Below are 26,436 nucleotides of genomic sequence, written 5' to 3'. Positions count from 1 at the left end.
AGTATTTCTCACATACACTCTTCAAAGCAAACACCTGATCCACACATCCTCCACCACTTCTAAAACCACACTGCTCTTCCCCAATCTGATGCTCTGTACATGCCTTCACCCTCTCAATCAATACTCTCCCATATAATTTCCCAAGAATACTCAACAAACTTATACCTCTGTAATTTGAGCACTCACTTTTATCCCCTTTGCCTTTGTACAATAGCACTATGCATGCATTCCGCCAATCCTCAGGCACCTCACCATGAGTCGTATATACATTAAATAACTTTACCAACCAGTCAACAATACAGTCACCCCCTTTTTTAATAAATTCCACTGCAATACCATCCAAACCTGCTGCCTTGCTGGCTTTCATCTTCCGCAAAGCTTTTACTACCTCTTCTCTGTTTACGAAATCATTCTCCCTAACCCTCTCACTTTGCACACCACCTCGACCAAAACACCCTATATCTGCCACTCTATCATCAAACACATTCAACAAACCTTCAAAATACTCACTCCATCTCCTCACATCACCACTACTTGTTATCATCTTCCCATTAGGCCCCTTCACTGATGTTCCCATTTGTTCTTTTGTCTTATGCACTTTATTTACCTCCTTCCAAAACATCTTTTTTATTCTCCCTAAAATTTAATGATACTCTCTCACCCCAACTCTCATTTGACCTTTTTTTCACCACTTGCACCTTTCTCTTGACCTCCTGCCTCATTCTTTTATACATCTCACAGTCATTTGCATTATTTCCCTGCAAAAATTGTCCAAATGCCTCTCTCTTCTCTTTCACTAATAATCATACTTCTTCAACCCACCATGCACTACCCTTTCTAATCTGCCCACCACCCACGCTTCTCATGCCACAAGCATCTTTTGCGCAAGCCATCACTGCTTCCCTAAATACATCCCATTCCTCCCCCACTCCCCTTACCTCCTTTGTTCTAACCTTTTTCCATTCTGTACTCAGTCTCTCCTGGTACTTCCTCACACAAGTCTCCTTCCCAAGCTCACTTACTCTCACAACTCTCTTCATCCCGGACATTCTCTCTTCTTTTCTGAAAACCTCTACAAATCTTCACCTTGGCCTCCACAAGATAATGATCAGACATCCCTCCAGCTGCACCTCTCAGCACATTAACATCCAAAAGTCTCTCTTTCGTGCGCCTATCAATCAACTGACATATACATATATACACAAGTACATATTTATACATGCTGCCTTCATCCATTCCTGCCGCCACCCTGCCACACATGAAATGGCACCCCCTTCCCTCCTCACACGCACGAGGTAGCCCTAGGAAAAGACAACAAAGGCCACATCCGTTCACACTCAGTTTCTAGCTGTCATGTGTAATGCACCGAAACGACAGCTCCCTTTCCACATACAGGCCCCACAAAACTTTCTATGGTTTACCCCAGACGCTTCACATGCCCTAGTTCAATCCACTGACAGCACGTCGACCCCAGTATACCACATCGTTCCAATGCACTCTATTCCTTGTATGTCAGGCCCTGATTGCTCAAAATCTTTTTTACTCCATCCTTCCACCTCCAATTTGGTCTCCCACTTCTCGTTCCCTCCACCTCTAACACATATATCCTCTTTGTCAATCCTTCCTCACTCATTCTCTCCATGTGACTATGTGACCAAACCATTTCTGCTCTCTCAACCACACTCTTTTCATTACCACACATCTTTCTTACCCTTTCATTACTTACTTGATCAAACCACCTCACACCACATATTGTCCTCAAATATATCATTTCCAACACATCCACCCTCCTCCGCACAACCATATCTATAGCCCATGCCTCACAACCATATAACATTGTTGGAACCACTTTTCCTTCAAACATATCCATATTTGCTCTCTGAGATAACGTTTTTGCATTCCACACATTCTTTATTGCTCCCAGAACCTTCATTCCCTCCTCCACCCTGTGACTCACTTCAGCTTCCATGGTTCCATCTGCTGCCAAATCCACTCCCAGATATCTAAAACACTTCACTTCCTCCAGTTTTTCTCCATTCAAACTTACCTCCCAGTTTACTTGTCCCTCAACCCTACTAAACCTAATAACCTTGCTCTTATTTACATTTACTCTCAGCTTTCTTCTTTCACACAATTTACCAAACTCAGTCACCAGCTTCTGCAGTTTCTCACATGAATCAGCCACCAGCACTGTGTCATCAGCAAACAACAACTGACTCACTTCCCATGCCTTCTCATCCACAACAGACTGCATACTTGCCCCTCTCTCTCCAAAACTATTGCATTCACCTCTCTAACAACCATATATACTTCTTGTGCACTCTACTTCTGACACATGTAACCTCTTTGTCAACCTTTCCTTACTCATTCCCTCCATATGTCCATATGTCCAAACATTTCTGCACACACTCTTTTACCTTTTCATTTCTTACTTGATCAAACCATCTCAAACCACAGACTTTCCATGATCACAGACTGCAAAAATGAAATTTGGTGAATTACACTTTGTGCTTTCAGAATGAAAGAGCATATTTCAAGGGTTACAAAAAGCACAATCTCATTTCTGTACTCCACATGGGAGGCAGAATATCCTGTGTAGTACTTACACTAATTGTTCACTAATTTTAGGCCACTACAGTGACATCCATGAGCCATGGTTGCAGTGTTGCTTAAAATGCCAATAAGCTTGGTGCCTGACCTTGTTTAGGAAAGTCAAATTGACTATCTATATCAGAATCAGCATAAAGATCGGACTCAATCAATGACCTCTGTATTTTGTGTGGTATATTGGGACTATGCGGATGATGAATAAAGACATGCCTCCACGATGTCTTTCACTTAAATGAGCTACTGACATTGGGGTAATCTGTTCCTACTAGAGTCTGCCTGTATCAAAACATTCCTGCTGTTGCCACTGGGTTTTTCAAAACTTAATCTGAGAACACATTCCCAGGAGCAACATGCAAAAGCATGGAATATAAGTTCACACATGCACTTGTTAGGTTAATGACAGTGAACTGAGGTTGACACAACCTTTACATTTAAAACTGAAATCAAACAAAAAATTTAGATTTTGAAACAACTCTCATATCTTCCAGCAGTAGCAATCTGCTAAGAAATTAAACCTTCATTATGTTTATCAATATAAATTCTTATTATGTTTATCAATATAACTTCTTATACTATCTTGAAACTCCTCAAATACAAATTAATGTTTTTACTGACAAAATAAAAAAATCTAAAAATGTTAAACCTAATTATCCAAAATGAAAGGGAGTCATCAAAAAATTCTTAGCTAACCATTGCTTTCAGGGGAAAAAGTGAAGAGGACTTTGTTGTGGTTAAGGTCAGTCTGACTTTTGAGGGCAGAGATGGAATCTAGCCCTTATATCAACATCTCCACAGGTAGGGGCCTGCACTCATCCCATCACAAACAAATAAACAACATTATTCTATTCTCTCTATCTACCTGAAGTCTGAACAAACATTCAGCAGCAAGGATAAACATCAAAAAATCATCAAACAAGAATGTCACTTGTGGTTTTCACAGGAAGTGTTCACCTTCAAATTAAAGGAACTTGGGGTAAATTGCAAGTATTACTGAGAGGTTAAGAAACTGTAGAGACAGATTTCACTTTCAAGAACTTCTCTTGGAAGAAATAAGGCAGAAAATGAAATTAAGGTAAAGATTACAAAGATAAAATATTACCTTTGAAAATCTGGAAGAATGTAAATTTTTCGTCAGGTTACAAGGAAATTGGTTTTTGAGTTTATACTCATCCTGTTGATTCAGTAAAACTCACTTCATTAGAAAAAGTCACAACCTCTTCTGAACACCAAAAACATATTCAAGGCAAGATACCATTTCTTATATATGAAAAAGCAGGTTTACATAAGTGCATACTAGTCAAAAAGAATTCTTTAAAGGCAAACTTACTAGGATTCATCCATCATATGTGAAGTTATATGATAAAAGTTATGGAAAATGGCACCGTCTCTAATAATTTCACATTAAACAATGCCTAACATTGCTACAAGTGCTATCATTCTATAATGCTTAAGAATTAATATTGAACACCAAAGTGCCATCATAATTTCCTTCAAATGTAATAATAATAATAATAATAATAATAATAATAATGATAATAATAACAATAACAACTGTAATATAAAAAGGAACACACAGTCTACAAAACCTATGTAAAGACAAGGAACTGACAATAGTTCAAGTGCACACACATTCTCCCAACTTGAAGATTACAGGAAGAAGACCAGCAGCCTTAAGAAAATAAAAGTGGGTCTATAAAGAAAAAATAAATAAACTGCATTTGTTTGAGCACGAAAAATGCATTAAATACTGCAGAGCAAATAACCCATAAGCCAATAAAAAGACTCCCTTGTCTCAGTGCCAACAAAAGCATTCCATTCCCAAGTTCAAAAAAGACAACACTTACACATTTGGAAGCCGTAGTCAGAGGACGCTGCAAGGAACAAAACACAACCATTGAGTGACAGCCAAGAGCCATACACACCATCAATACCAAGGGATAATTGCACCATCACCGGGAGACAGCTCGGATAAATCCCTGACAACATCCGACTGTGCTAATAAAAACTTGATCTTGGATAAAAATTCCAAGTGATTTGAATGTTGGGAGGTATTAACCAGAGCATTTATAATACAACCCCCCAAAAAGATATAATGAAATTACAACTTTTTGCATACTCTTTAAATAAAAACGAAAGTGTAAATTAAAAAAACCCAATTTTTGGATCCTTTGGAATCAATTTTACACAAATTTTTTGTGTGGTAGCTTTTCTACCAGTCTCTATCTACAGTAACTGAAGAATCACAGCATGACTATTACATAAAGCTATGATACCTGTGCAAATTAGCAAAATATAGGAAACAGTTGGTACTACAGCGTATCCTTTGATGTAAATACTGGAAAAGCATAAAAGATGTTCGTTTTTGTATGTGAACCAAACATTCCAGAATTTTTTTCATCTTATTGAGCTGTTTCATAGAACATGAAATGGAAGACTTTGCCAAACATTGTCAACATGAATACAACCATTAACTTGTTTACTATGAAAAAAGTTACAATTTAATGAATGCAAAAAAGTCATATTTGGCATTGTAAAAACAGGTGATCTTTAATAATCAACGGATTACTGTATCTAACTTGCATTCTTTTAGTAACACGAAAGTACAAATTACTCAACAAAAATAGAGGAACACATGGATAAACAAAAATATGCAATTCTCTCAATTTCTTAGAATTTCTCATAAACTTTTTCAAAAGTAAAATCTACAGTTTTCTCCCTACTCTTGGACATCTGAAAGTTAACTATCAGGGACATTACAACTATCAACTTTATGATGCATAATCTATATGAGTATTATGCACAATATCTCATCATTAATTTCTATGACAGATGTTTCTCCTAAAAAAGAATCCTATGGAAATGGCCATCTATTCCCGCTGCTTGACATTAAGCAATCATCATCCCATTATAATGACAAATATTTAAAGGCAAGTTGAAAGTATTCATTTAAGTGCTAGTGATGACAAAATTCAGCAAACTATGAACAGATTAAACTCAGCTGTGCACGCATTATTTTGCTGCACTTGAAAAGCATGACAACGTTAATGTTAAAGAAATCTATCTATATCAGACAGGCCTTGTACTTAAAAATCTAAGAAATAAACTCAACATATATCAATAATGTTCTATGTTTATGGTTCAGAAAACTTTTAATTTTCCTTCTGGCTGAAGGTTTTCTAAAGTGAGTTTCATCTAGATATCTTCAGACACCTGCAATCTCTCCCTTAACAACGCACAGCTAAAGGCCCACTATTAGTTAATGGTTTTCTCATTCAACTTTAAAAGAAGTTTAATAAAGGGGATTTCCAAAGCATTCGCTAACAATGTCTTGGGACATATCAGCTACTCCAAAAATGGCTGTAGGGTTAACATACGGTCTTTACATTCTACACACAAGACCAAATACTGAGAATCTGAAATGAAGGGGTACTTCCACCAAAAGATCCAAAACTGGGATTTTTTATTGTGTATTTTTTTCCATTTATTTGTATTCAACAATAAAACAATTTGCCTAAAATCAGATAACTGCTACAAAAACATTAAATGATCTGAAAATCTTAATTACTAGTTGTAATCATCTGGTTGTACCAAATCTATATGAACTCTGAAAGTCATGAACAACTGGTGTAGCATTATTTTACTGTAAACTGCATGAGTTAAAGCTGACTTTAATCTTTACTATTACTTATTGTAAAAGAGTAAAAATAAATAAGATTAGGTGGTTACCGAGTCTGTTAAAATAACTATATCAAATTCAATACATTATGTACAGAAATCACTGCACCAGTATTATAAGTATGTGAAACTAATTATTTCTTTTGTAACCCAACCATGTAAAAAATATATCCAGTAGAGAATATCATCATAAAACTTACAAAGCTCTTGGTAAACAAAGCACCAACCATTCAAAATAATAGTTACCAATCTTTCTGAAGCATTAATGGTATACTACATTTTACCCTCAAAAAAGACAACTATATTTACTCTTTGGACATACTCGAACTGCCCCCAGGTGGTGGTATGCTCCAGTATGGCATCTTGGCAACACAAATCACATTTGGTGCGCTGCTTGAATGGGGGTCATCGTGATCACATTGCTACCAGGTATACTTCGCAACAACTTCACAATGTTTTGGAAAAGCTACACACAGGCATGGATCAAAATTAAAAATGAATAAAGCAGCAAATATCACTTGTAATAAATACAAAACAACTGCATGAAAATAAAAAAATAATCTGGCTACTATGAGTCATTTGCATGTCATTGCAAAGAATCCTGGTAATTGTATCTAAAAATCCTGTATATAGCATATATATACCCTTCTTAACAGCATACTTTAAAGCTTGGCTGCATTGAAGCACCAAACTATTAGATCCTAGCACATCCAATTTTCATAATTCCTGGTATATACTTGGCATTGACATATTAACATAAACATGCTCCTGTGTATTTACTCAAGCTCCTATTGGTTGGTTATGGAAAATCTTTATAAATTAAGTTCACACAAAGGGAATAATGAATACATCTTGGCTCTAATTTCAGCACCAGCTTTAAAATGAAAATGTTTGTACCATATCTTTGGCACTTCAAACATCTGTGTTAGAGATATCATATCATGCTATAAGTCCTAGTCTCATTTCATAATTTTACTGATAATGACTGAAATATTATTCATGTGACTTCTTTGCATGAAATGATAAACAGTTCTGTTTAATTTAGGATTTGTATGGGAAAACATGCAAAACTAATACAACAATTGGATTAATAAACACTGTTAACAGGCACATGGCCTAGATCATGGGAAGGGAAAACAACTGTATTTAAAAAGAATAAAGCTGAGGATTCATCAAAAGATTCAAATTTATACTGGTACTCTCACATTATTCAGTGTATATGACACCATAATCTGTTTTGTGATGAAGTATGGTACTGTACATTCTTGCAGAAAATCTGTGAACCAAGCTGTCTAAAACAGTGAGGTGCTTAGTTAGGAGGCCCCTAACTGTGACAGTGACTTATGACCTTCGCCTCTAGTCAACATGCAAACAAGACTCTTTCAGCAACCACAGTTGTTGTAAAAGGTGTCTGGTTTTATGTCCACTATGGCTAGCCTCCAGTTAGCTTTTCAAACACAGCTCCTTTCCCAGGGACAGTGAGCATGCATTTGAAATCCAATCAAGGCTATCAATCATTTATGGTCACAAAGAAAGCAAATGAAAGACACTCAATGATATTCTGTCATAAAGTAAGCTTCCATTATGGCTATTTTCTGTGTTGTAAGTAAAAAAGAAAAAGTTGGTCATAATGAAGGCATACTTGAGGCTCAAGTCCACTGAGTATTTCATAATCAGTGAAAGTTGCAAAACTGATGTAAGGAAAGCTTCAGATGATGTGCTGAGTTTTCCATATCTGTAACTCTAGGAGAGAAATTAAAACTTATATCCAACTATACTTAGGAGTTCCAATGGAGCGCAATTAAGAATGGGAGGAGGTGAATCAATTTATTTCTTCTACAGACTCACCATCACACTATGCTTATGTACATCCATGCTCTGCCTTAGCTAAGGGTCAGGCCCACATTCTGAGAGAATGCTCATCTTTTTAAGTTACTGGGAGTGACAATCGAACCACTCAAGCAGTTTATCAGAATCTGGGCCAATAGCTACTCAAGTTATTATCAAAGCATCCATGTAATTGGGACCCATTTAATATAAACTGCTTTAATTTCAATACATTCCAATTGTCTACAACTTCTTATGTATACTACTATTCTATCACTACATAAAAGGCCCTAGAATTGCTTTCTAGCTCAAACTCAGAAAGCAAACGTACATTCTAATACCTATACATAGCAAATACCTATACATAGCAATTACTAAAAATGGATACGTACATTGATCTGTCCCTATTTATTCATCCGTGGTAGCATAGAAATGATATTATAAATCTGGAATTTCCTATACATGGGGGGACACATATGCTTTAAATAATAATTCCACAGTATACTGTATTCCAATCAAATCTAATTAAAGGTCCCATGAAATGCTTCACACACTTGATTAAAAATTTTGACTTCCTTTCAGGATAATTCAAAAAATGCTGAATATGACTTTAGAGTGTTAAAAATATATATAAGGTATTACTGCCACTAAAGGAGCACTTGCATCCCACTCACATAAAAATGGAAAAGATCTAATGGCATGTTAAAATCAAGTTATAGGACTGAGATGCATTTCTACATTTCAAAAAGTCAATAGGGTGGAAAAAAAAAACATTCCAGCATTTTTTGCTAATATAAATTGTGGCATAAAGAGGTGGATTGAGATAATTCAAGTCATTAGTGCTTTGGGCAGTATCATTATACAATTCCAGTGAAAGAAGAAAGCTGGCAAACATATCTAGCACTCCTCGTATTAGACAATGAGTAAATGCTTGAAACTGCTGACTGCTTCACACTGGCATTATCTTAATGATGCAAACTTCAACCTCACCTTAATACTGAAAGGAAGGGTACTGTATTCATTCTTACTGAAATATGTCCTATTCTATTTGTGCCACAATCCACTTGATCATATGTTATCACTGATGAGCCTAATCACAACACTCAAAACAAGAAAAAACATTGCAATATCATGTACTTACAGTTGGAGCACATCTCCATTGGTAATGATGCCTCGTTACCCTGCAAAAGGAAGCATTAATCTCATTTATTTACAATTACAAAACATACATAGCCACAAGGAAAGTGGCTTATCACCCTAATCAAGAACTGAAACTCAGTGTCCTTAACTCTGACCTACTGACCCCAAATTACACACGGTTCATCTCCTCTCCTGTATTTGGGGAAACTCAGCCATCCTATTTCATTCCAGTCCTTGAATTACAAGTCCACTTCCCACTTGGTGAGTAGTCCACATACAAATAAATGCCTACACAGACAGAAAAAACGAGGATGAACTGATGGATGGACACATCATTACAACAAAAATTTTATTTGCTTTAAGAGTTAATAAAAAGCAGGTGTAGAATGCTTCTACTGATCCAGAGAGATTTCTGGACTATATTATTGGTATTTACTGAAAACATGACAGGCATATCAATTTTGAAGGAATAATTCACAAAAAAGTCTATTTATTGGATGGAACAGTCTACTTAAAGAAACAATGACATAAACCTTAGACATGAGTCCATCAAAATATCTAAATGGGGGACATCAAACCATCAAGTTTCAAATGACACAAAGGATTTAAGTCCTAGCTGTCAGGCATGTATACTTTTATCTATAAAAATATGACATTACCTCTGCATATGCAATTCAATCACTTTGCTGGATTTGGTAGGATCATTCAATTAGGACTCTACAGAGAAATGAAGTTCCCGTCAACAATCCATCTATCAGGACATTATAAAAGATGATCCCAGAATGTCTGACACAAGATGATGTATCAAAACCTAATGTGAAAGCAATTCTACCTACACACAGATGGGCAAGGCATACCAGCCATGATGTCTCTGTATGATCACCTTTCTTCTACAGTTCAAATGACAGTGAATGTGCACTAGATGTATACATCATAATGGATTCAGAAATAGCAAATGATTAAGGCAAACAAAAGGGTATGTTATATATATATATATGATTCTCTTATTTCTAAACTGTCAAGTTCACATTATTTCAATCTCTCTCATGAGTTCCAATCTCTCCACTTCTTTTCAAACATTGGATTTCACACAATGGATGAAAATTTTGCAGAAACTTACATCAAGTCATCATTCTCCCATATGGTGAAAGTGCTGGGCTTCTTCATGGTGTAGCTTCAAGATATCCTGGCAGGATGCTCCCACTGCTCCAGTTTCATAATTACTGCCAACATTTCTTCAAGCATGAAAAGTTTTCTCTTGGTTGGCATTTCCTGAGCAGGGGAGCCATGAGAGCATCCTGGACTTATGATGCAAAATATCAAAAATTCACCACAACACATGTAAGCTCAAAGTAAAAGCTGCTCTTCAATCAATGGGATCCACATGCTGACTGAGGGGTAGGCCAGACTGATTACCCAGCATGCCCTATGACATATAACACAATTTGAAGACTTAAAAAAAAAAAAAAAAAAAAAAAAAAAAAAAAAAAAGAATCCTCGGCAATGCACTTAGGCATTAAGTAATAATAAATAAACTGTTCACCTTGATTCCCTGCAAATGGTGAGTTTGGTGCATGTACATTTTCTCGGAAAATTTTCATACTCTTCTCTAACTTCAAGGTATCCAATCTCTGCTATTTTGTTCTTTGTTAAAACAGGAACTAAACTCTTGGATTCTTCTCCACTCATCAAGTTTTCTTCCTTTATTCTTTGTTCTCTTTTATGTGATTATATTCAATCTTTGTAAATTTTTAATCTTTCCTTCAAGCTCTTCTATCCTCTCCTTACAAGCAACCAATTATTTTCCAATATTCATTTTCAAGTTTCTCTCATATTCATATTAGTCCAATTTACTTTGACCAGTTCAGTATTTCCTTTTCCATTTCATCTTCTTAAAACTCAAAACATTTAGCATGCAAATATCACCTTCTGCTGTACCATAATTTCTTTTTCCAAATCTATACACTGAAGTATGATGTAGTTACTTGCATGATATTATAATTTCATTTGTTTTACTTACCCAAGTATTTGTGACAAAAGTGCAGTATCATTCATGAAGAAAAGGTTAAGTTTGTCAGACACAAGTTTTATCTGCTCTGTGCTAACACCTCATGTGGCTTCATTAATGTTTTCAATTGCTCATTTCATTACAAGTTATTCTATATCTAAATTTATACCTGAGCCCTGTTCCACATTATTCAAACTCTCTAAGATAGGAATCAAAAGTCTCTGGGCCAACATTTCATTAAATGCATCTTGTTCAGTTCTGGGCACTTTATATGTAACATTATTTACTGTCTTTACAACTGGAATACATACTGCAATTAAATAAACTTTCTTATAAATATTCTTCATCAATTGGTTTCGTTTTCATCTACATTGCACACATGGGTTCAATGCAGTTCCACCTTGTTTGACTTTTACTGTAACATAACAAAAAGTTTCATGTTGTTCTAAATGTGCTTCACATTATATGCCATCTTAACATCAAGCCATGTTTCTCATCATACAGTACAAAGAAAAATCTAATTACTTTCCTTCGTTTCATTTTTTTACTGATCGCTTTTCTGCAATCATGAGATAGTATCTGTTACAGTTGAATATCAGCCTTATTTACACACATGCAATCTATCATATATAAAATGTATCATAACTTGTATATTCTATAACTCTGATGCCTATTCCTAACTGGAACTCCCTTAAGGAGGTGGCCACAGTAATACAGTCTCTATAACCAGTGAACTCCAGTGCCACTTCTTTGCCTTTATGCCTCACTCTAACAAGCCACTGGCAGAGGGAAACTAGCAAAGTGTTTGCAGAGGCTCCTACCTAATGTCCCTACTGACTACATCTACCTAATGCTCCCATCTAATGATCCTACTAATTACTTCTACATAGTGCTCCTTTCTAATGTTGCTACATACTACTTCTAGAAGTACAAGCATACCTAGTCTATTGTTCATAAAATAAGTTTCAAAGACTCTTCCATGATTTACTCTGACCACTTCATATATGCTGACTCAACCTAACGGAAAGATGTCATTCCCAATATGATACAAAAGTCTAATTGTTTCTATCACACTCATGTCTTTCTCCCCTGAATGTTCATCCACCAATATCCAAAAGCCTCCTTTACTCCATCGTCCCCTCTTCTCATCCTCCCTTGCCTCTAAAATACGGGTCCTCTTTCTAATTCCCTCGACTAATCTCTCTCCATAAGCACAAACCATTTCAGTACACTCTAGGTCCTCTCAATCACACAATGATGCTACCACACATCTCTGACAATATCATTTTTCAAATGATCACAGCACCATGTATCATTCTCCTTTGCATTCATGGCCAAGACTTACACTAATATGATACGGTCAGAACAAGTACAGATTACCTATAAACATACCAATCTTTGTCCTTAAAAACACTGACCCTTCCTAGCACATGCTCCTTAACAATACAAGGACCTTAGTATTTCTCCCACCCAGAAACTCACTCCAGTATCAATCTGCTGCCATATTTATTCTTTTGTACCTAAATTACTTTAACTTTCTACAGATCCCCCCAACTTAAACTCATGCTCAAACACTTATGCCTTATCCCCCCCCCCCACCCCAAATGGACCTCATTACCAAACTTTCAATCAAAATAACCCTCAAGTTTCTTCTTTTATACGCTCTCCCATTCACTAACACCAGCTTCTGAAGTTTCTCTGTAGAGTTTGCTATGAGCCCATGAAATCTGCAAACACCATATGATATACCTCCCATTTATGTCCTCACCTTCAACACACTGTGAACACATTCCCTTGCTCAAAGATCCTTACATTTGGCCCCCTAACCACTCCATCCATGACCAGATTAAGCAGTCAGGAAGATATTAATCATTTTGACCTAAATCTACATTCACTGGGAACCCTACACCCTTCTTCCTTTCTCCAAGCACACATGGCCTACTCTGTCAATAAGAAATCCTCACTGCATTCAGTAACTTTTATCAAGTTCAAGAGTCCACATGGTTTAGTTTGGGCAATGAATGTCATGGAAGACAACATAAAGGAAATCACAAATTAACTGATGATAAACAAACTCAACAAAATTCTGCTTCCCGACTTATGACCATCCGCACATACAAATGGAGTAAAAATGTAAATAAAAAATACACGTATATAAATTACACTTGGTCATACATCCACCAATGCTAATGGCTGCATGCGTATGATAGTGAATGTCAGACAATCCCAGCATTGTGTACATCACAGCATCTCTCTCAGTTCCTGCTATCAGTTACCATTCCGTAAGTGCGCGTACAAGTAAATCTAAAAAATTTTCATGCTGTATTAAACCCCAAAGATGATGAGCACGAGGAAAAATCCATCACGTCAATAGATTGGCAAGAAGCTGCGGAAGACACTTGATGAACTGAAAATAAAGGAAATCATCCAATAAGGAGGAAAAAAAAGTTAATGTGATTGCCCATGATCTACAGCTGACTCAATCACCGGTTTCCACAATTTCAAAGGACAAAGAAAAAATATGTGAAGCAATAACAAGTTTGGCAAGTATGAAGTCTATGATAATAACAAAGGAACAACTAGGGCCCGTCCACAAAATGGAAAAGTTGTTGATGCTGTGGATGTGTACCACTAAGCTTACAAACAATTCAGGCAAAGGCTAGAAGTCTTTCTGAGACTATGAAGGAACGAGCAGGAGAGAATTACATCAAGAACTTCACAGCAAGTCATGGTTCAATAGATTTAAAAAAGATATAGCTTGCACTATGTTTGAGTCACAGGTGAAGCAGCAAATGCTAATGCATTAGTTTTTAGCTTAGATGCAAAATAATCTTGTGGTATCATAAGTCAAGATACAGAAGCAATCAGAATAAGTTACCATGATACTGGAAAGTGGTGAATTTCTCCTTGGTATAAATCTAATGTTTATTTCATGTGCAGCAGTATCAGTCTAGTCCCAGCATTCTATTTTTCAATGGAAATGGATAAAAGGAGTATCAATTCATTCTTTTTAAGTGACATATACCAGTTTGCATGATTTGGAGCATTTCTATTTCATCATAATGCTGTATAAGTAAGTGAGAGCATGGAGAACTTAGACGTTCAATAAAAATGAGTGGTTAATTTGAGCGAAAGAAAGTGAAACAATCACAGAAATCATTATGAATTACAAAATCCTCTCTGGACTCCCCACTGCATCTTAGTTTCAAAATTATCATCATAATATACCTAACACGCCTATGACTTTGAGATGCATCTGACAAAAAATGTAAACAAGCAGATAACACTCTTGGCAGCTGACAATGCTGCTGCCCAGTCCCCAGAAAAGTAGTAATTCCATATGTTCCTAGCAGAAGGCCACAAAGGTTTCATAGGTTCTCTTCTATCTATCTGTATCTCTAACACATATTACCTTTGGGAATTTCCTCAAGAGGGTGGCCACAGAATCAGTCTCAATACAGGTTAGCTCCTGTGCCACTTTTTAGCCTTAATGGGCCAATGGCAGAGGGCAACTCTAGGGCAGTATTTTCAGAGGCTCCTTCCTAATGTTCCCATTGGCTACTTCTACCCAATGAATTTATGTAATGTTCCAACCTATCACTTCCACCGAATGCTCCCACCTAATGTTCTTGCCTACTACCTCTACTGAAAGCTCCTGTCTACTGTTCCTACCTAATACTTCTATCTATTGCTCCTACCATTTTGCCAAAAGACAGGCCTAGTTCATTATGCTTACTGGGGGAAAAATTTAGTTACAAAGAATGACTTGTGTAAATTGAGTGCTGTCAAGGGTGACCGTGCTGACCCCTCTATCTTCCTACTGCTTTAATACTTACCAATTCCAAAGTCTTTGAATCCCTCCTCAAATCCCATTTCCTTAAACATCTCAAAAATCAGTCTTCTCATGATCACAAGCATGGCTTACACAAGGTGAGATCCACAGGTGATATTCTTTCCTAGCTTACTAATGTCTGGTCATTATCCCTGAAAGATTTTGGGGAGTCATGTGTAGTTGCCTTTGACATATCTATGGCTTTTGACAGGGTGTGGCATTGGGGTCTCATCTCTAAGCTTCCCTCTTTTGGCTTCCCTCCCTCACTCTGCTCCTTCATATCTATCTTCCCCTCTGGTTGATCTATCTCTGTGGTTGTTGATGGATTAACCTCCTCCTTTACGTCATCAACAGCGGTGTCCCTAAAGGTTCTCTCCGGTCCCCTACACTTTTTCTCCAATTTTTCAACAATTTACTCTCCTTTACAACTAATTCAATGCACTCATATGCTAACAACTCAACACTGCATTTATCCACATCTTTCAAAGCTGCTACCTCTTCTCTCACTCAATCTGCATCTCATCTTGACACAACTTACTCAGGATATCTCAAGTGGGGTAGACAAAATCTTGTCTCTTCTTTGACAGTTTTATTCAACCTCTTGAGTCAATGAACATACTTGGTATTACTGGAAGATTTAATCTTTCTTGGAAACCCCACATTACAGGAATAGCTAAGTCTGCCTCTAAGAAACTGAGTGTACTGTCTAGATGTCCAACCTTCTCTTATGAACAGCTGCTCCATTTATACAAAGGACTTGTATGGAGTACTGCTCTAACATTTGGGGTGGTGCTAGTTCTGCATCCTTACTTGACAGTCGAAAGCAGTCCGTCTTATAAACTGTCCCAGGATAACTTCCAAACCTGACTACCTTGCTCTATGCCACAATCTTGGTTCACTTTCCCTCTTTTACGGGCATTACTTTGGTTTTTGCTCTGAGGAGCTGTCTGCCGGCATGCTCAAACCACTAACTGGACTACGCAATACTCGGCAAGCTACTGCATCACATGATTATTGTGCAGCCATCACCAACTCAAGGGTGGGCGGTTTTGATACCTGCTTCTCTTCCTACACATCAAAGCTTCAGAAATCTCTATCTTCTTATGTCTTTCCTAATAACTATAACCTGGCAAATTTCAAAAGACAGGTTTTTTAACTTTCTCAAAAAATTTCAAATACTTTCCCTTGTCTTTTTTTCAATTCATAATTCACTTTATAAATCAATTAAGGCTTGGCCTTGATGTGCACTTTTGTCCATGAGTGGTCTTCAATATATATATATATATATATATATATATATATATATATATATATATATATATATATATTTTCTTTTCTTTCTTTCATACTATTCGCCATTTCCCGCAGTAGCGTTGAGAACAGAGGACTGGGCCCTTGAGGGAATATCCTCACCTGGGCCCCTTCTCTGTTCCCTCTTTTGGAAAATTAAAAAAAAAAAGTGAGAGGGGAGGATTTCCAGCCACCCGCTCCCTCCCCTTTTAGTCACCTTCTACGACACGCAGGGAATACGTGGGAAGTATTCTTTCTCCCCTATCCCCAGGGATAATATATATATATATATATATATATATATCATATGCCTTCTCCAGATCCATAAATGCTAGAGTTGATAGAGATGCTCTGTGGAAGGTATTAAGAATATATGGTGTGGGAGGCAAGTTGTTAGAAGCAGTGAAAAGTTTTTATCGAGGATGTAAGGCATGTGTACGTGTAGGAAGAGAGGAAAGTGATTGGTTCTCAGTGAATGTAGGTTTGCGGCAGGGGTGTGTGATGTCTCCATGGTTGTTTAATTTGTTTATGGATGGGGTTGTAAAGGAGGTAAATGCAAGAGTCCTGGAAAGAGGGGCAAGTATGAAGTCTGTTGGGGATGAGAGAGCTTGGGAAGTGAGTCAATTGTTGTTCGCTGATGATACAGCGCTGGTGGCTGATTCATGTGAGAAACTGCAGAAGCTGGTGACTGAGTTTGGTAAAGTGTGTGGAAGAAGAAAGTTGAGAGTAAATGTGAATAAGAGCAAGGTTATTAGGTACAGTAGGGGTGAGGGTCAAGTCAATTGGGAGGTGAGTTTGAATGGAGAAAAACTGGAGGAAGTGAAGTGTTTTAGATATCTGGGAGTGGATCTGTCAGCGGATGGAACCATGGAAGCGGAAGTGGATCATAGGGTGGGGGAGGGGGCGAAAATTTTGGGAGCCTTGAAAAATGTGTGGAAGTCGAGAACATTATCTCGGAAAGCAAAAATGGGTATGTTTGAGGGAATAGTGGTTCCAACAATGCTGTATGGTTGCGAGGCGTGGGCTATGGATAGAGATGTGCGCAGGAGGATGGATGTGCTGGAAATGAGATGTTTGAGGACAATGTGTGGTGTGAGGTGGTTTGATCGAGTAAGTAACGTAAGGGTAAGAGAGATGTGTGGAAATAAAAAGAGCGTGGTTGAGAGAGCAGAAGAGGGTGTTTTGAAATGGTTTGGGCACATGGAGAGAATGAGTGAGGAGAGATTGACCAAGAGGATATATGTGTCGGAGGTGGAGGGAACGAGGAGAAGAGGGAGACCAAATTGGAGGTGGAAAGATGGAGTGAAAAAGATTTTGTGTGATCGGGGCCTGAACATGCAGGAGGGTGAAAGGAGGGCAAGAAATAGAGTGAATTGGAGTCATGTGGTATACAGGGGTTGACGTGCTGTCAGTGGATTGAAGCAAGGCATGTGAAGCGTCTGGGGTAAACCATGGAAAGCTGTGTAGGTATGTATATTTGCGTGTGTGGACGTGTGTATGTACATGTGTATGGGGGGGGGGGGTTGGGCCATTTCTTTCGTCTGTTTCCTTGCGCTACCTCGCAAACGCGGGAGACAGCGACAAAGTATAAAAAAAAAAAAAAAAAAAAAAAAATATATATATATATATATATATATATATATATATATATATATATATATATATATATATGAAAGCTGGCAAGGCAGCAGTTTGGATGGTATTGCAGTGGAATTTGTTAAAAAAGGGGGTGGCTGTATTATTGACTGGTTGGTAAGGTTATTTAATGTATGTATGACTCATGGGAGTATTGATTGAGAGGGTGAAGGCATGTACAGAGCATCAGATTGGGGAAGAGCAGTGTGGTTTCAGAAGTGGTAGAGGATGTGTGGATCAGGTGTTTGCTTTCAAGAATGTATGTGAGAAATACTTAGAAAAGCAAATGGATTTGTATGTAGCATTTATGGATCTGGAGATGGCATATGATAGAGTTGATAGAGATGCTCTGTGGAAGGTATTAAGAATATATGGTGTGGGAGGCAAGTTGTTAGAAGCAGTGAAAAGTTTTTATCGAGGATGTAAGGCATGTGTACGTGTAGGAAGAGAGGAAAGTGATTGGTTCTCAGTGAATGTAGGTTTGCGGCAGGGGTGTGTGATGTCTCCATGGTTGTTTAATTTGTTTATGGATGGGGTTGTTAGGGAGGTGAATGCAAGAGTTTTGGAAAGAGGGGCAAGTATGAAGTCTGTTGGGGATGAGAGAGCTTGGGAAGTGAGTCAGTTGTTGTTCGCTGATGATACAGCGCTGGTGGCTGATTCATGTGAGAAACTGCAGAAGCTGGTGACTGAGTTTGGTAAAGTGTGTGAAAGAAGAAAGTTAAGAGTAAATGTGAATAAGAGCAAGGTTATTAGGTACAGTAGGGTTGAGGGTCAAGTCAATTGGGAGGTAAGTTTGAATGGAGAAAAACTGGAGGAAGTAAAGTGTTTTAGATATCTGGGAGTGGATCTGGCAGCGGATGGAACCATGGAAGCGGAAGTGGATCATAGGGTGGGGGAGGGGGCGAAAATTCTGGGAGCCTTGAAGAATGTGTGGAAGTCGAGAACATTATCTCGGAAAGCAAAAATGGGTATGTTTGAAGGAATAGTGGTTCCAACAATGTTGTATGGTTGCGAGGCGTGGGCTATGGATAGAGTTGTGCGCAGGAGGATGGATGTGCTGGAAATGAGATGTTTGAGGACAATGTGTGGTGTGAGGTGGTTTGATCGAGTAAGTAACGTAAGGGTAAGAGAGATGTGTGGAAATAAAAAGAGCGTGGTTGAGAGAGCAGAAGAGGGTGTTTTGAAATGGTTTGGGCACATGGAGAGAATGAGTGAGGAAAGATTGACCAAGAGGATATATGTGTCGGAGGTGGAGGGAACGAGGAGAAGTGGGAGACCAAACTGGAGGTGGAAAGATGGAGTGAAAAAGATTTTGTGTGATCGGGGCCTGAACATGCAGGAGGGTGAAAGGAGGGCAAGGAATAGAGTGAATTGGATCGATGTGGTATACCGGGGTTGACGTGCTGTCAATGGATTGAATCAGGGCATGTGAAGCGTCTGGGGTAAACCACGGAAAGCTGTGTAGGTATGTATATTTGCGTGTGTGGACGTATGTATATACATGTGTATGGGGGTGGGTTGGGCCATTTCTTTCGTCTGTTTCCTTGCGCTACCTCGCAAACGCGGGAGACAGCGGCAAAAAGAAAAAAAAAAAAATATAAATATATATATATATATATATATATATATATATATATATATATGAAACCATGGAAGCGGAAGTGGATCATATGGTGGGGGAGGGGGCGAAAATTCTGGGGGCCTTGAAGAATGTGTGGAAGTCGAGAACATTATCTCGGAAAGCAAAAATGGGTATGTTTGAAGGAATAGTGGTTCCAACAATGTTGTATGGTTGCGAGGCGTGGGCTATGGACAGAGTTGTGCGCAGGAGGATGGATGTGCTGGAAATGAGATGTTTGAGGACAATGTGTGGTGTGAGGTGGTTTGATCGAGTGAGTAACGTAAGGGTAAGAGAGATGTGTGGAAATAAAAAGAGCGTAGTTGAGAGAGCAGAAGAGGGTGTTTTGAAGTGGTTTGGACACATGGAGAGGATGAGTGAGGAAAGATTGACCAAGAGAATATATGTGTCGGAGGTGGAGGGAGCAAGGAGAAGAGGGAGACCAAATTGGAGGTGGAAAGATGGAGTGAAAAAGATTTTGTGTGATCGGGGCCTGAACATGCAGGAGGGTGAAAGGAGGGCAAGGAATAGAGTGAATTGGAGCAATGTGGTATACCGGGGTTGACGTGCTGTCAGTGGATTGAATCAAGGCATGTGAAGCGTCTGGGGTAAACCATGGAAAGCTGTGTAGGTATGTATATTTGTGTGTGTGGACGTATGTATATACATGTGTATGGGGGGGGGTTGGGCCATTTCTTTCGTCTGTTTCCTTGCGCTACCTCGCAAACGCGGGAGACAGCGACAAAGTATAAAAAAAAAAAAAAAAATATATATATATATATATATATATATATATATATATATATATATATATATATATATATATGGGGATAGGGGAGAAAGAATACTTCCCACGTATTCCCTGCGTGTCGTAGAAGGCGACTAAAAGGGAAGGGAGCGGGGGGCTGGAAATCCTCCCCTCTCGTTTTTTTTTTTTTTTTGCCAAAAGAAGGAACAGAGAAGAGGGCCAGGTGAGGATATTCCCTCAAAGGCCCAGTCCTCTGTTCTTAACGCTACCTCGCTATCGCGGGAAATAGCGAATAGTATGAAAAAAAAAAAAAAAAAATATATATATATATATATATATATATATATATATATATATATATATATATACATATATATGTATTATCATTATTATTATTTTGCTTTGTCGCTGTCTCCCGCGTTTGTGAGGTAGCGCAAGGAAACAGCCGAAAGAATGGCCCAACCCACCCACATGCACATGTATATACACACACATCCACACACGCAAATATACATACCTATACACCTCAATGTACACATATATATACACACAGACATATACATGTATACACATGTACATAATTCATTCTGTCTGCCTTTATTCATTCCCATTGCCACCCTGCCACATATAAAATAACAACCCCCTCCTCCCGCAGGTGGGTGACAAGGAGAGATTGTATGCTTGCGAACAGAATGCCAGCAGTCCACATGTGGGTGAGGCAGAAAGAAAAGACAGCTACCTGGGTCAGAGGAGTACACCTTGACAGACACTGAAGTGCTGCCTCACTACACAACCATCACTAATCTTCCTGATACCCAGGAATGTAGTATATGTAATATATCTCCCTGGTCAGTGCCTGCCTATCAACTACTACCTATCACAGGGTCTCTTGATTTCTAATAAAAGTGCTTCACCAACTTTCCTCGTAATTAACCCCACATTTTCCAAATCTTCTGAGCCTTCACCACAAACACTTAGTTTCTATCACAGAAGAGAAAAGAAAATTCTCCAAACCACACAGACAGGTTAAATCACATTTCACAAGTTCATCCCTTTTGCTGCAACATGTGAACATATTTGGTCACACATCTATTTCTGATAACAACAGCAATTGCAAAACTTTTACCTTAACATCAAAAAGCAGATAAACTCCCTACATCCTTGTATACAGATGCCAGATGACCAACCACAATTTCCATACAAAGCTGGTTTTATTGATTTATTACATATTTTACAGGTACATTTACTATTACAGTATCTATCCTCTGTTATATTATATGCCTGATATTCTGCTAAGCTGATAAGCTGCTAAAATGCCTATATATGCCAGTGTTTATAGTATATGTCCTCATTATCATTCCTTAAGTCAACTTGTATGATGGTTGAGCTTGGATTTTCATTTGAAGGCGAGTTACAGGTGTTATGTTATCTTATGATACTCATAAGGGTGTCTTAAGTCCTCAAGCATATTTAAGGCTTGGTTATGGAAAGTAAGCAAAACAGTGAGTAGTCTCTGTTTACATTCAATTACCTGACTGATTATGCAGCTAGAGTAGCCATTTAAACTCAACTATATCTTAACAATACAGTAAATACTGTGCTTTATTTCTCTTTAATATCGATATCAGACAGAGGTTATACAATAAGCTGACAAACTGTTTCTATGCTTGTGGTCATGATTTCCAAAATATTTTGTCTTCTGATAGCAATTATGAGTCATAAGAATAACAAGGCTGCAACTGATGCTGAAATTGAAGCTATATTTGCAATGTCTAAAAGTGAGAGCGAATTTAAGGAAACTGATGTAAATCAAGATGCATCAAGGTAGTATTATAATCCCTTAAGCTACTTCCATCAGCAAGCTCAACTATGTCAATTCCAGAACACATGTGGTGTAAGACTGAGCATGTCCAAAGTCAGGCCTCCCAAGTTTAGATAGCATTTGACTTATGGAAAAGATATTCTATTTAGCTAAAAGGCATCAGTTTTTATATTCAGGATATCGAAATTTCATGATCATGCATCAATGATGCTTTGGCAGTTCATGCCAGCCATTTATAATTACTTTCTGCATGTTACAAGCATGTCAGATCACTATTTCTGGGGACTAAAAAATTTCCATTAAATCATAGGTAAATATTTCATAATGCACAGAATTCTGTACTTGCTATTGTTATCATACTTTACACTGAAATTAAAGCTGGAAATAAAAATCATAATAAAGTACCTGTACCTTTCTGACTAGAACTTTCAGAAAGAAACTGAAAGGCAGGGATAAACTAATATATAGAATCAATAAAATCAAAAAGCAATAACTAATTCTTTAACCTTCGGCAACTCTCTTAAGTCCAAAAGACTATTAAACACTTTTGAGAACCAAAATGTTATCTAAATTATTCAATAATATATTCCCAACCCAAAGATGAAAAAAATATATAGTCACACATATCATTTTTTTTTAAATCAATAATTCCCAAACACCAAAAAAATCATTGGTACTTGTTCATGATCATGCATCAATGATGCTTTGGCAGTTCATGCCAGCCATTTATAATTACTTTCTGCATGTTACAAGCATGTCAGATCACTATTTCTGGGGACTAAAAAATTACATAGAAGACACACTGCCTACATTTACATATGAGTGATCATGATGAAAGTAAAATCAATATAATGGATTCATCAATGTTAACCTTTATTATGCTACATGATATTTTAAATAAATCAACCCAGGAATTTGTATGGTGGAAAATCAAGCAATCATCCATAAGTCAAATGAATTAGGTAAATATAAACGACTCTACTGTCTACTAATCTGGTTTCTTTTAACTATGCGCCAAAATCGGCCAAAGTAGATTTTACTTTCTCTGCAACATGACTGAAATACCTGTAAACTGTTGAGAAACATTTTACAAAGCAAAACTATTAGGAAATGCAGGCATGAGCTTTGAAGCACTGAGGAACGTTGAAAAAGAAAAAAGGACTTCATCCCTCTACTCCAACCTAAACCAACCATACCTAAACTCTGCCTAACCTAAGGGCTTCAAGCCTTTCATCTCTGGACTGCTATCTAATCCAACCATGCCTAAACTAATCCCTAACACAAGGGCTTTCCTCCTGGGTCTCCTATCCAGCTCAACCATACCTAAACTAATATCTAGCCAGATATCAAACACTAAAGTGCACAACTCTTCCTGAGAAGCAAAATCATTCAGGCTTCCTCTAAAGATCATACCGAATGCATTCAATACATATATGCATGTATTCAAAGAATGATTCAGTAAGGTGTAATCTTACTTGAAGCTTTAAATTCTTAGCCATAGGTAGTTCAGAAAAAAAAATCATGAAAAAAATGGTTATCTTGTCTTCAAAACGGGAGCTGGCAACAAACATCTGCAAATATGAAAATCAATTGCACAAACTGTTATCTAACCTCCTAATAAATGATTGGTCCAATCATTGTACTCTTCTAATATTACAGGTTATATATCAGCTATCCATACTATGTAGTTCATGAACGGATCATGGGATGAGCTATAGCCACAGTTTGCACATGATGCTCCTGGTAGACTAATATCAGCACAGTATTATCACCTTGTTAGTGATACATATGTGATAATAGTTGCAATGTCATCATATAAGTCAAATATACAATGCTTAATGATATCTGGTCACATTCTTCTTCCACTATGGCTCCATAACAGGTTCTTTAATATATCAAGAAGGGAAACAAGGGCAATGGAAACATTCAACACAAAACAAATTTTTCAAATGTTTTTTATTAGAACAGCAAATAACATCACCCATTTATTACAGTGAGATTCCCTGTGCTACTTCCAACATCCAGATTAAAGTTCCCAAGCGAAATGTTCATACTTTTATCAGCACCCCTTTCCTGAAAGCTCATTATCATAATTTCCAAATTTGACTAAAGGATTGTTTGTTGTCACTGATGCAAGGAAGGATGCAGAAAATATATTCTTTCTTACATACGAGCATTTCTGATCAGTATATGATATACTTTCTCCACTTACATCACATTACACCTATTCATTAAATATCCCTACAAAATGAAAAATAATAAAAATGGTAAAGTCTAAGTAAAATATCATGCACGAGGAGGGATTATACGGGTCTGCCAAGATATCACAGAAGTACTCTGTCATTAAAATATCATAACATCGGAGGAAAACAGGTGATCTCCCTGTCATTGATTTCTCGGTCACCAGTGCTCTTGCCCGCCACAAAATGAAAACAATCTCTTCTCTGACTTATCACATCTACACGGAAGGCCTTACATGCTATATACTGCCAAAAAATTATAGCTGGGTTATTTATGTACGAGTTGGAAGTATAAAACTTACCATTTTATTGATGTTCTGTAGTTAAACGTCGAAAAGAAAAAACAATGACTGCGATCGTTCTCCCCTCCCTGCTGGTTCTGGCCTGACACTCCAATCCTCGATAGACACTTTCTCCGAAGTCTTTTCAGGTTTTTCAGTTCTTGGACAACATAAAATCTATCTTCTATTTTCAACAAATATCATTAATATTTATTTCATATTTCTATATAATACTAAATACTGTAAAAAATGCATTCGAGATGATGATTTACAGAGAATAAAGATGAAGAAATCGAGTGGTATAGATGTCTGTTGAAGGATGTAGCGCGGCCGCGAGCTGCGCTCTGAGAAGCTAAATAGCACCAGTGTTGCCATATCTTGCCCGGGTCGCACACGCGCACTAAATACAATACAATTATGTAGAAGAGCCAACTTGAGAATATTCTAATCATCCAACTCTGATTCACACTGAGAATATACAATACTAGGAAAAGACACCTTCAGATAGGCGTAGAAACCACATGCAAAAATATTTTATTAAATTCCCATCACAATTTCTTAACTTTAAGACACATTCTATTTTTTGATGTGAAACCGTGTATCATTATCTTAGCAAAATGAAATATGATGTGATTCTTAACAAAAAATAAAAAAGTATTCACAATTGCGCCAAATAGAGCCATATAAAAGCCACTCTATATTAGTTGCACAAGTTATGCTAGTAAAAGATCACTTGGAATCATTTCATATTTGCTTAGTTTCTTTTTGGTTATTCCAATACACCTAATGTTTGAACATGTATGGAGACTGACAAGCGTTTTCAACTTTGGTGATTGGAAGCACACTTAGAAATTATACTAATAGATATAAATAGATTAGAGGCGATTTCAGTTTTTACTTATTTCAGACACGACAACCTTTGTCTCCATCTGCCAACTTTCTACAGAGCTCATATGTGCTCATAACTGCTATCGTTAAACTCCTAACAACCAAGGACAAATTTGCCTCCTAATTTAACCACAGGCAGACAATCCATGAACACGTGTGGAGTATGATTACTGACAATGGCAGACCACTTATCCTGCTTTTTACACTGCAGTATTTTTTCAAAAGCACTGCTGTAAGTGAACAGCTTGAAATTTAGACTTTGGCAATATGATTACTATTTCACCTGGTGTACAAGGTTGAGCCTAACGCACCACATGATCCATAAATTATCTGGTGTACACAAGGCTGAGCTTAACACACGACAATAGGACCAACAAAGAATTTTAATACGTAGCCTTTTATAAGAGACACAAAATAAGTACCAAAATAGGTAAATTTTCTTAATGACCTTGATAATTATTTCAAACTTAGATAGGTAGTTTGGATTAATATCGTTATTAAAATAATTAAGATGAATTTACTCCTATATTACAAAATTGCGTTGCAATAACGCACGCACAGAATCCATTAAAGATGTTTTCAGACATGTTTCAGAGTATTATAAACATTTTACATTTCATATTAAGTAAGGAAGAAGTTACAGCTTTTGACAAAGGATATCTTATGGGACGAATCATCCTGCTGATAGCCATAACTGAGGTAAGCCTCTATATTATCATATATGTCCCTAATATCTACCCACACGAGTTTCTAATACGATCAGTATCTGATGGAGGGTAGAAAGCCGTCCTATATAGTAGAAAAACATAATTATTCTAATCC

The 26,436-nt window shown here is 37.4% G+C and overlaps 1 protein-coding gene across 6 annotated transcripts in view; it reads right to left on the bottom strand.

The window, feature by feature from the left end:
- LOC139752945 (calcineurin subunit B type 2) overlaps positions 1 to 26,436 on the bottom strand; it is a 103,938-nt gene that overhangs the window by 50,527 nt on the left and 26,975 nt on the right. For 2 of the 6 annotated variants that reach the window (XM_071669047.1, XM_071669051.1), the window contains 2 exons: positions 9,254 to 9,293; positions 4,455 to 4,481 (listed from right to left, as the gene is read on the bottom strand). In XM_071669047.1, the coding sequence (XP_071525148.1) occupies positions 4,455 to 4,481; positions 9,254 to 9,293 (67 nt within the window). Of the gene's footprint in view, positions 1 to 4,454; positions 4,482 to 9,253; positions 9,294 to 24,747; positions 25,073 to 26,436 lie in introns of those variants that run through there. The other 4 variants (XM_071669050.1, XM_071669053.1, XM_071669049.1 and 1 more) reach the window with 3 other exon arrangements.

The sequence above is a fragment of the Panulirus ornatus genome, chromosome 13 (genome assembly GCF_036320965.1).
Source record: "Panulirus ornatus isolate Po-2019 chromosome 13, ASM3632096v1, whole genome shotgun sequence".
In the NCBI taxonomy this organism is placed as follows: domain Eukaryota; kingdom Metazoa; phylum Arthropoda; class Malacostraca; order Decapoda; family Palinuridae; genus Panulirus; species Panulirus ornatus.
The sequence above is the reverse complement of the archived record's forward strand: the minus strand, read 5'-3'. Positions and strand labels throughout refer to the sequence as shown.